This window comes from Pyrus communis, chromosome 1 (assembly GCF_963583255.1).
Source record: "Pyrus communis chromosome 1, drPyrComm1.1, whole genome shotgun sequence".
NCBI lineage: Eukaryota > Viridiplantae > Streptophyta > Magnoliopsida > Rosales > Rosaceae > Pyrus > Pyrus communis.
The window spans coordinates 17,391,081-17,402,513 of record NC_084803.1 but is presented as its reverse complement, the minus strand read 5'-3'; the positions used below and the strand labels follow the sequence as shown (position 1 = coordinate 17,402,513).

Genomic DNA, 11,433 nt, shown 5'->3' with positions numbered 1-11,433 from the left:
TTCATTCTTTAATAATCTAGGCTAAAATTTTAAGCCATAAGGGTTGGAGCAGAAAAGCTATTTCTGGATTAAAACCTAAATTTTCTGGGCTAAAAATTTTAGGTTTTTAGACGAAGGGTTGGAGATGGCTTTAGTCTAGCGTTAACAATTTTCCGTTAAAAACGATGATGTAGCAAGCATTTGGCCCATCAACAAGTTTAAAATCATAAAAAATTATATAAAAAAACACTACAAATTGAAAAATCTTTGCTTGCATTTTTTGACTATCACTACAATCCCACCCTACTCTTCCTCAATCTTTTCTTGGGGGTGGCCACAACATCTGTTCTTGGCACTCAAATCGCTAATATCTCCACCATTCAGAGCTCAACACCTCACTCTATCACCCACACCATACACCCACCCAGTCAAAGTTGATTCCAAACCGGCTACGACCAAGTCGTGTCACTTCGATTCTTGAATTACACATATCATATGCCTTATGCTTCTTACCAGGCGGAGAATTATCACAAGTAGGTGAAACCACCACTTCACTTCGAATTTCACGACGAGTTGACCATTTCCTATTCTTTACAGAAGTCACTGTCGATTCACCGGTATTAGTCTAACTTCGTTTTCTCTCTTTTCTTTGTGTGTGCATGTTTTCATCAATTCAATCCAAGACAGAAATTTGCTCTCATAGATTTCACTAGAAAAATTGCCCGCACTTCGCTACGGGTTTTGGAACTATTATCCACAACAGGCATGAATAATTTGCATAGAAAGGTGCACTACAAAGTATTAGTCAGCTCATGCAATACATACAAATTTTCAAGCTATTATCCACAACAGGCATGAATAAAGTGCACAAAAAAATATTAGTCAGCTCATGCATAACATACAAATTTTCAAGCTTTGAATTGCCTTGTTCGCAAGTCAGTATTCTGTTCTGTTTACAACCATTGAACTTATTATGTGAATCCAAAGTGGAAAAGCCCGGAAGACATTCACAAACCCAAATCAAACTCACCAAATCTGACATTAAAGAATAAATTATATAAAGTGACATATTGAAAGAAACTCAAAAGAGATTAGAAAGAAAAAGAGATTGCACCGGAGGAAGTGGGAAAGCGAGGTGAGACGCAGGTGTAGAGGTCAATGGAGAAAGCCACTGCCTAGAAACCCAAGCTTAAAGAAGCCCTCTTTGATGTGATGGAACAACATGCTTGGCAATACAGAAAACAAATGGAACAAAACTTTAACCAAACAAAAGGAATAAGCAATTATTAAAATATTAGATACATTAGATGAAACAATTTAATAGAACTCCAGGAATTATTTGTTAAGACGCATGAAATTCCCTATTTAAGATTCTAGATAGAATGGAAAAAATGTAATTGAACTAACGATTAAGAATTGAAGTTACTTTTGTTAACATAATAACATTTATTTGCAAGGGATTGATATCGTTTATATTTTATTGCATCAATGTATATAGGGCTTGTCACTTTATAATGAGTTACACTACAGTCTCCTTCGATTTTACATGTATATATTTTGGTGAGAGATACAAATAAGGATAACTTGGTACGAAAACACAATACGACATCTTTTAACATAAAAAATTAAAAGCGAAAACAAAAATGGCAAAGATAAAAAACAAAATCCAATTAAATAATCGAAGAAAACAATAGAAATATCCATCAAGAATGTCAAAAAAATAAATTAAAAAAGGGGAATTATACCAAATCCTTGGACGAACGCACAAATATAGCCCCGAAATCCTAGAAGCAGATGACTCCTTTTACCCCAAAAGCTCATAAGTGAAGAAAGAAGACGATGACGCAGTTATTCATTGGTAGTGATTTGCAGCTGACCCAGTTAGAAGACGATAAGTGCCTCTAAATTGCTTCCCACCAATCCGACTCTTCAACTTCAAATGGGAAAATAACAAATCAATTTGGTTCAATCGAGTGAAATCACATTGTTCTGGAAATGATAAAAGTCATTCATGTAAGAGATATTCACACATTCCCTTCATACCCACAATGGACTTGTTTGCACAACCACAAATTATTTAAGCATTTTTAAGCAAATCCAGAATGACACATCTTTCTCTAACAATAAAACGCAATTGTATTGTCTCTTTCTAGAAAATATAAAAAGTTTCAAATTCATGCACACAGAGAGAGTACTTTAAATTTTTTTTATATAACATGAGACGTGGATAATATTATTTATCCAAAAAAATATGTACAATTTTCTTTGTTAAGTTCTTCGATTTAAAAATCTCAATTTCACAAACATGGCAGAATTTTAATGATCTACAATATACAGAAAAACAGTATTATCCAGCATAGAATAGAGCAGAAGAAACTATAAAAAAAATATCTAGCATTACATCTTCGGTATATTTATGAAACACAGATTTGATGTGTGTGTATGTAAATCTTTTAGGGTTGTCAATTGGCTAAAAAATATATTTGAAAATAATCAAAAGAAAACACTTTTAGTTGGCTATAAATATTTACCAAGGTCTGTTCAGCAATAAAACTCAGTTCATGTGGAATTGGGGGAAAGAAAAGGTTCAAAACTCTAATCATCCAAATAGAACCTATTATGTTAAAATGGTTCGTGAATAAGGTCAGCAGTAGTATTTGCAAATAAACAACGATGTTAACTCTCATGTATACGTTCACCGATTAGATTCGATTGAATACCATTTTCTCGGGATGTAGAGCTCGGTGATGATTGACTCCTCGTTTTGCATCTTGTCGATTAAGATAATAACCTAGAAACCAAGATCAAACAAACATAGAAACATATATGAGAAATTACACGAATCAGCAAGGATTTTAAAGATTCGGAATGTAATGAAGAGAGGAAAACATGCTTATATGGCTAATATCATCAAAGAAATTGCAAAAAACAACAAATGGAGAAAATTACAGAACATGGGCATTTCCTAAAACTCCCATCATGTTTTCCATTCCAAATTTTTTTGGGCATACAAAATGAAGCTTATGGAATGAAGAGTAAGACTATTACCTTTGCCAGACCCAAAGTGGTTGCAAAAGCTTGAAAAACCACATGCCAATCCTACCAAAGTCGAATCGACAACCGAAAGGAAACCCATTAAACCACATTCCAATTCAACCAAAATTCAAACTTCACCTCAAATTAGATCAACAGAAAGAGAAATAGGGGAAAACCCAAATGCCATAGGATAGAAAAACAGGGGAGAGGGAGAGAGGGAGAGAGGGAGAAAAAGGGAGATTACAATGAGTGAGTGGGCAAAATTTGAAAGCTTCGGTGAACTCGTGGCTCCCCTACGACTCGTTGCATCAATAGGATTAGAAGATTCTGGAAATAAAAAAATTACCGAACGACCATAAATTCAATTAAATAAAATTTTAAGAATTTCGTAAAATCCTGGAACGAATGCTCACAAAAGATGAATAACATATAAATTTAAACAACAAAAAAATTGAAAAATACCTCAACAGAACAGATGGGTAATAGTTATAAACTATTGGCCTGGAAATAGTTGACAAACCACAACCCCATGTCCATGATTTCAACACTGTCGATGTCATCACCTGAAAAGGTATGTAATATATGTTTGTTAATTTCTACAACTAAAATAAAAAACCAACATACTTACTCATGTGTTATGTTTTGTGAAAATCCAAATGAAAATGTATTAAAAAAAATAATAATAATTATACAGTAGCAACTCTTCATAGAATTCTTCTTCCATCTCCTCCACTTTTTGACCACGATGTCTGCTTCCATATATTAGGTAAACAACACGTGAATACATTTAGGATAGAAAATAAACGTTTATGTTAACCCTGCACCAATCAGCTAAATTTCGCAGTTAGCACAACATTTTCATTCCCTACTTAACAGTGAATTAACTATCTACCACTGCCAGATAAATAAGCATTGCTCTTAAAATGATACTTATTAAACTTAACCTTCTTCTTAATTAACACGAAACCGCAGATAATCACCCAAACCAAACTGTTATTCAGTATATAAAGCAAATTACAAACACTTGGAACAAACATTTCAAATTATAAGATCTAATTATGCAATTTCAACTCGATTTTACTCCGACACAATCAAATTTCACACAACTAAACACGAAACGCATCGAATTTGAGGGCTTAAGAGCAGCATTACGTGCAAAAACTGAAATTTCAAACACCTCGGGCGATCAGAAGCAGAAGGAAGAAGGCCGAGCAATCTGGCACACCTAAAAGAGCTCAGAATCTTCTCGCCGACCTTTGACAAATCCATCGCACCCCCTTAATAGGGGACCAAAAACGAAACCCCAGAGCTCTCACTGCCCTCGCTCAAATCGCCATTGAACACAAACGGATTCGCCAAAACACTGCCGAAGGGAGACAGATTCAGCTGCATTTCAATTCGAACCATGGAAAATGACTAACCCAATTTTCAATCACTTAAAAGTAGATCGAGTGAGAGAGAAAGTATACTGTCGTAATAAAAAAAAATCAGGCAATCATGATTTTCTATCAGAGCAACCAGGAAGAGAATAAAATCCCCTAAAATCCCCAAGAGCAGAGAAAGAACTCACCGAAATTGAATCGAATGGAGAGAACGAACCATTGATGAGGAAAGTGGCAAACCAAGGAGAGGGGCGACGTATGAGTGAGTTTTGGGTTGTGGGTTTCGGATTTCTCGTTCAGGGGAAATGGAGAGGATTCTAGGGTTCGGGGAAGCAAAGAGCAGGGAGAAATAAGGAGGAGCCATCCGGATACCCAAAAAACGAAAGGATTTCTAGGGTTTGATGGAGATGAATGTGCAAAATGAGAGAAGAAAACTAATAAGGGAAATTAATATATCCGATGATTCCTCCAAAATCTGACCTAACACACTAAAAAATTCGAAAATAATCCACAACAAAAAGGCAGAAACGTGACAATCTAAGCTGATAAAAAAAAAAATTAAAAAGCACTTATCTTTCGAAATCCAGGCATGCAGCGGTAGATCCGGATAACCCGTATGGTTTTCTCTGACCATCCCCACTCTCCCACTTCTGAAATCCATGACTCATACCTCTACCCTTCGCTCTCTTTCCATCGTCATCTCTCTCTCTTTTTCTCTCTCTCTCTCTCTCTCTCTCTCTCTCTCTCTCTCTCTTTCTTCCGCTCTCTGTCAGAGTCTCCATCCCCCCGAAACCCTCATTCAAGGACAGCAAATGAAACTGTACACAACAACCCTCGAATTCAGTCAAAACCGAGAAGACAAAACCCATTTTCCCACTTTTGAAATCCATCACCCATACCTCTCCCCTGCGCTGTCTTCCCATCGGCACCTCTCTCTCTCTCTCTCTCTCTCTCTCTGTTTCTTCCGCTCTCTGTCAGAGCTTCAATTCCCTGAAACCATCAGTGAAGGACAGCAAATGCAACCCTACACGGCAACCCCTAAATTTAGCCAAAACCGAGAGGACAAAATTGCCCTTCCAACCTATTCCACATATAATGGGTTTCTTGCAAATAAGGTGAAATAAAGGGATAATTCGTCCTAAACCCTCCGGACAAAATTAAACCCACTTTCCCACTTTTGAAATCCATCACCCATACATCTCCCCTGCGCTGTCTTCCCATCGGCACCTCTCTCTCTCTCTCTCTCTCTGTTTCTTCCGCTCTCTGTCAGAGCTTCAATTCCCCGAAACCATCAATGAAGGACAGCAAATGCAACCCTACACGGCAACCCCTAAATTTAGCCAAAACCGAGAGGACAAAATTGCCCTTCCAACCTATTCCACATATAATGGGTTTCTTGCAAATAAGGTGAAATAAAGGGGTAATTCGTCCTAAACCCTCCAGACAAAATTACCCTTCTCAGTTCAAATAAATACCCTTCAAACCCAGCCCAAATCTCATGGTTTTATTGTAAATAAGATGAAATCAAGAGGCAAACAATTGACTGTAGCCGAATGAACAGTCAATTGCTCCTCAATTTTAGAATAGATAATGTGACCACATCCACCCTAAAAACAGGGAAAGGAGGAGGTGTGTCCAAAAGAAAAGAAAACATAAGAGTGACCATGTGTAAATAAGATTTTGTTGGACCTTTCAACCCAGTCTTACAAATAAAGAGTAAAATTAGAATTACATCAAACATTTCTTCAAATCAAAGCATGTCTTGTTCACACTCGAAACTATATTGAGCTAATATATATTCCAAAACACGGTTATTAGCACTAAAAAAAAATTCATTATTTTTTCTTCATGCACTAAATCAGCAAGAAATGATTTTTATTTTTTTATTTTTTTTAGAGTGCTCTTAACAACATTCTAAAGACAACTTTTTAATTAAAAAAATCTAAAAGAAGAAAAGGTCAGAATATTGTGTATATTTAGTAAAGCAGGCAATGGTTGACAACCTAGATTATACATATTTTAATCCATCCAAATCTATATTTCTTTATTTTTTGTTTTAAATATTTTAGTGATCTTTACCTTGCATTGCAGGCAAAAGATGTGGTTGACAAATTATAGGTATGGTATCAACATAAAGTATTGGTAGTTCAAGGTAGAATTTATATATCAATAAATCTTCTTGTTCCTCTTTTTAATTTTATTTTAATAAGAAAATATTTATTATTACCCCATTCTCTCTAAAACAATTCAAAATTTTAAATTCTTGTATTTGCTAATTAAGGAGAAATGTAGGAGGAGGATGACATTGGAGTTTGGACAGTCGCGATCAACTTCTATTCAAACATCAAGATATTGACTCTCTCCCTAACAAAATATATTTATTTATTTATGTGTTCAAATTTGATTTTATACACTTGTGAGGAGTGTAGAATGAGAAATTTGAAGTATCGATAACAATTCTTTTTTTTTTTCTTCTCCTTTTAAATAGAAGATCAACCCAATTTCTTTGGTGTTGTTGATTGAAGAACTTTATAAACATTGAAGAAAAAAGTGACTGATTTTATGTTATAAAGTCGAGTGAAATATTTGAGGAATGTCAATCGAAATAGCAATACTCTGTTTCATATGATTTACAAGTGAAACTGAGATTCTGTTGCGACATAAGGATAAATTTTAGGATTCAAAGGTCCAACAGAAATACAGTACAATCTCTCGAGATAAAGAATTGAAAATATTCATTGGATTACACCTATGAATTGAACTTGAATTTAATATGAAATATATAAGGATCCTACTATATACACTGCACAACACAGGACCATTTCAAGATATTAAAGACGCTATTCAATTTTTGTCTTTGGGGACCATGTTAGACGCGTTCAATCAATTATGTAAAACCGCACACTGGCACAAATTTCTTGTAATTTCTCCAAGTCATTAAAATCCCAAATCTCATCCTGCTGTGCGCTAACGAGAGCTTACAAAGCATGATGACACTGTTGAACGAGAACAACTTACAAAGTATGTTGCCATTGTCAGCGTAACATCTCATACCATGGATTATTGTAACTTCTCGTGATAAACTTTAGAACCCAGCGTGGCGCACCACCATCATCACAGACATTGTTTCAACTTAACCACCTATTACGAAGTGTTGACTTTTATTACAGAAAATCTCGGTAATATTAAAAAACGAAAACTCACATATATTAATTGTTTATCATTGTCATGCGCCCAATGTGAAATTCTACCGTCCAACATCTTTCACCAACAGAAACCAACATGCCAACCAAAAGAAAATTAATTAAATATACAACAAATATAATAATTTAATTTAATTGTAGATACGAACTACAAAGTGGAGGAAATTGGAAGTTTGATCGAGTCTAGAAAACCTAAAAAACAGGGTAATCAAACAGTAATTTACAATGTCCCCCATCCCATCTACCTCTACCTGGCCTAGTGCTGTAAACCCAAATTGGTAAGATCCATCCACTTAGCCTTTCATCACCAGGCTTAGCTATACAAACTTGACAAAATTACAGAATGTATGCAGTAGTAGGTACACATACTCATTCACCAAATCCACCTCAAGCTTACAGAAAGTGACATACGTACATAGAAGCCTATGCTAAAACCCCCATTTAAACAGAAGCCGGACGAAACCTGAAACAATCTTCGGACTTAGCTTGCGACAAAGTCTACACCGGCAAGACAAGGTCGTTTTCGCCCCCGTTTTCCATGTACGAGATCAACCTGCACCTTATATACCCCTTCCTCAAGTCAAATGAAAGAAAATGACTTCTTTAGTTGTCCAGTTTCATGAGCTTCTTGCCAAGTCCTTACCGCTATATTCTCCACCTCCATAGGATGCAGCTGCAGCAGCTACATCTAGACCGCCACCAATTGATGTGATTAGGGCTGATAGGCCACTACTGGGGTTATTACCGGCGGCCATTCCCAATCCCAAAAGATCGAGTGTGGTTTGCTTTGGACCGAACATTGGAGGACTTCCCATCATTAGTTCCTTCCATCCCGAACCTCCATCACAAGGAAGACCAAGTCCAAGCCCTGCAGCAACTGAGACATTATCTGGTTCTGCCGGCCTTTGATTCCATTGCATACTCTCTTGTTGCGTGGAAGACGTTGAGGATGACATAATGCCAAACCCACGAAGCAACGATGCATTGGTTGCTGCTGCGCCCATTTGAGCAGCCTTCTGAAGCAGTGCTGTCGCAGACATAGCTGGTTGTGGTGGGGGCGCATACTGCCTACGCTCCTGCCCTGCAGACTCAAAAATTGACGATCCATGGCTGGTTGAGAGGCCAAGAGAAATGGGCTCCATTGAAGAAGATGGAACTAGGTTGGTTGATTGATCTGGATGCCCCATGGCTCGAATTAAGTCAGTAAATGCAGGCTGTTGAGGAGGTTGCAAGCTCGCCGATGTTGTTGAGGACGCGAATAAACTTGCAAACACACCACTGCTTGTACTGCCATTGCTGCTTGAGCTGTTGCTGCTGCTGCTGCTGCTACAATTCCCCTTTCTACCCGCCACAGCCGGCACTGCTTCTACAAATTGAGTGGGATTTTCTGGCAACTCTCTCACTACAACAACAAAAGGACAAAAGGATGTAAATTAAAGGGGTCATTTAAAAGTTAAAAATGCAGGCATAGAAAGTTAAGACCTTTCTATATGAAAGAACTTTTGAAGAAAAAGGAGGATCAATAATGGTGTCCTTTCTCTAAACCCACTTCCTCTTCCCCTTTCAGCTTTTGAATCGCTAAAGTTTAATACAAAATCTCCAGGAAGCTTAATTTTTAATTAATTTGTTAAATCCCCTCAAATCTTTGATAAATTTACCAATACAGTAATATATTACAAACCCAGCTGAAAACAAATTTCATAACCGACAAAAAAATACTAAACTCCAAGATCCATAGCAAGAGACACACAACATAATAAAACAACGATAATTAAAAACAACATAGTTTTTGTTGTTTGTTTTCAGGCTGAAAACACATCCGACAAAACCCAACTGAAAAGATTGAAAATTTTCCAATTTGGGACATGTGTTACCTGGACTTTGTGTAGGCGGGGATGAAGATAACACACCAGCTGACTGGGATGGAACTGATGAAGTTGTAGGCTGGGGTGGAGCTGCGGCCGGCAGAGGCGGTGATGGCAGTGGTTGTGGAGGTGAATTAACAGATTGAGCTCTTGGGTCCGACTCTGAATTCAAATTCACTGCTGCGGCGGCAGCGGCGGCGGCGGCGGTGGCGGCGGTGGCACTGGTGGTAGTGGGGGCTCTTGCGCTCTCCTCAGCCAAAGCATCACAAAAAGCCCTGTGAGTGATGAAGCTATCCCTCCTTCAAACACAAAAAAGACAACTTTAACAACAAATCCAAAAACCTAACAATTTAATCTAAAAAAAAAACATAAAATCCTAAGACAAAATCGAAAATTTATTAATTAGCAAACCTTGAGAACAAAGTCCCACAATCACATTTGTACTCTCGGGTGCCACAAATCTTGGAATGAGCCTTCCAATCCGACTGAACCGCATACTTCTTTGAGCACTTATCGCATTTCCACTTCTTCTCACCGTGCTTTCTACAAAAGTGCTTTTTAATTCCAGTAAGATCACCCAAAGCTCTAGACGGATCGTGGTGCACACAAGAGGCCTCCGGGCAGACGTAGACTCGCTTCTTCACCTCTTTGCTCGACCTCTGCCGCAGCTTCCACGGCAGATTATGGCCCCGCCGATGAAGCTGCAGATTCTGATCCCTCTGAAACCCTTTGCTGCAAATTTCGCAGACGAATCGGTTCGTCGCCAAAAGGGTCTTCGGCGACAGAGCAATCACTTCTGCATCTGGATCTGCAACAAAACCCAAAAGTCAAATTAACCCAGAAATCCAATCAGTAATCGGAACAAAGTTAAGAAAAATTTGAAGAAAAAAAATGGTATTTTGTTTTTTGAGCTACCTGGCATTCCTGGCAAGTTTCTTTTTTTCTTGGTGGCGGGTTTGGGCGGAGCGGTTTGGTTGCCGGAGGAGGAAACGCTAGCTTCACCTGAAGCTGTAGGGGAATTATCCAGGTCGGTCGGCATCAGAGCTGAGATTTTGATTTCTCTCTCTTTCTTTTTTTTTTTTTTTTTTTTAATTTCAATCTACAGGACAAAAAGCAAAAATCTACCAGGAACTCTAAGGAACTGAATTTAGATACAAATTGTTCATTTTCTAGGACTTTGATTTCATCTCTCTCTCGTCTACCAGTCAGCGTCCCCTCTTGTTTTCCTATGCCCACCTACCAGCTCTGTCGTGATGGATCTCTGACCAAAGCTTACATTACCCCAGAAAACACAATCATTTAGAAACCCCAGACTGCAAAATAAAAGTTTCTCACCCAGCTCAGAGATTTCTATGGACGTAGAAGTAAAAAAAACCCAAATTTTACAAAAGTCAAAATTCGATCCAGGTCTCAAAAATTGACCAAACCCAAAATTTTCAGCTGGTTTCTCAGCTGACTGACTACCGTTTGAAAAAACCCTATTGAGATTTCAGCTAAATAAAAACCAGAACAAAAACAAAGTTGCAGGGTTTTATAAGACTGCTAAAGAACACAACGAGATTGAGATTCTAGAGAGAGAGAGAGGGGGGAGAGAGAGAATTTCAAGGAAAAGTCTTTGCTCACCGACTTTTCAGGAGAGAGAGAGAAAGTGATAAATAAATAAATAAAATGGTAAACTACAAAAAAACTACCTTAACTATGGGTTAAATGACACTTTCATACCTCATCTTTTAAAATTGACAATGTCATACCTCATCTTACGAATTTGTGTCAATTTTATACCTTCCGTTAGCTTGGGCATTTATTTCTCAGTTAAATGTTGACGTGGCTTGATCCGGGACCCATTTTTATTAAAAAATTAATAAAAAATTATTAAAAACAAAAAAAATCATTTAATATTATTTAAATATTAAAATAATAAAAAAAAAAAGTACATTAAAAAAAAAAATAACAAACCTCTCCTTTCGT

At 37.3% G+C, this 11,433-nt stretch overlaps 1 protein-coding gene and 1 long non-coding RNA gene across 3 annotated transcripts; both read right to left on the bottom strand.

Annotated features, from left to right (window-relative positions):
- Positions 1-707: 707 nt before the first annotated feature.
- LOC137716486 (uncharacterized) lies at positions 708-4,781 on the bottom strand. Of its 2 annotated transcripts, XR_011065681.1 has the most exons (8): positions 4,586-4,781; positions 4,193-4,401; positions 3,478-3,578; positions 3,260-3,342; positions 3,028-3,078; positions 2,700-2,770; positions 1,725-1,912; positions 708-1,204 (listed from the first exon to the last, which is right to left on the bottom strand). It is a non-coding gene; the product is annotated as an uncharacterized lncRNA (long non-coding RNA). The 2 variants fall into 2 exon arrangements; XR_011065682.1 differs by lacking the exon at positions 708-1,204 and having other exon boundaries at positions 1,444-1,912.
- A 2,920-nt stretch (positions 4,782-7,701) lies between these two features.
- LOC137736737 (zinc finger protein GAI-ASSOCIATED FACTOR 1-like) lies at positions 7,702-11,054 on the bottom strand. The gene is made up of 4 exons (XM_068475988.1): positions 10,381-11,054; positions 9,877-10,273; positions 9,475-9,764; positions 7,702-9,002 (listed from the first exon to the last, which is right to left on the bottom strand). Exons 1-4 carry the CDS (start codon positions 10,502-10,504, stop codon positions 8,218-8,220), a joined length of 1,596 nt encoding a protein of 531 aa, XP_068332089.1. The 5' UTR covers positions 10,505-11,054; the 3' UTR covers positions 7,702-8,217.
- Between the last annotated feature and the right edge of the window lie 379 nt (positions 11,055-11,433).

What these genes read in the sequence shown, in the direction of transcription:
- LOC137736737 (XM_068475988.1), bottom strand. Translation starts at nt 10,504, where the DNA reads ATGCCGACCGACCTGGATAATTCCCCTACAGCTTCAGGTGAAGCTAGC. An exon ending in AAACTTGCCAGGAATGCCAG is followed by an intron (nt 10,274 to 10,380) that starts GTAGCTCAAAAA and finishes GTTTTGTTGCAG; the next exon opens with ATCCAGATGCAGAAGTGATT. An exon ending in CCCGCCTACACAAAGTCCAG is followed by an intron (nt 9,003 to 9,474) that starts GTAACACATGTC and finishes TTGTTGTTGTAG; the next exon opens with TGAGAGAGTTGCCAGAAAAT.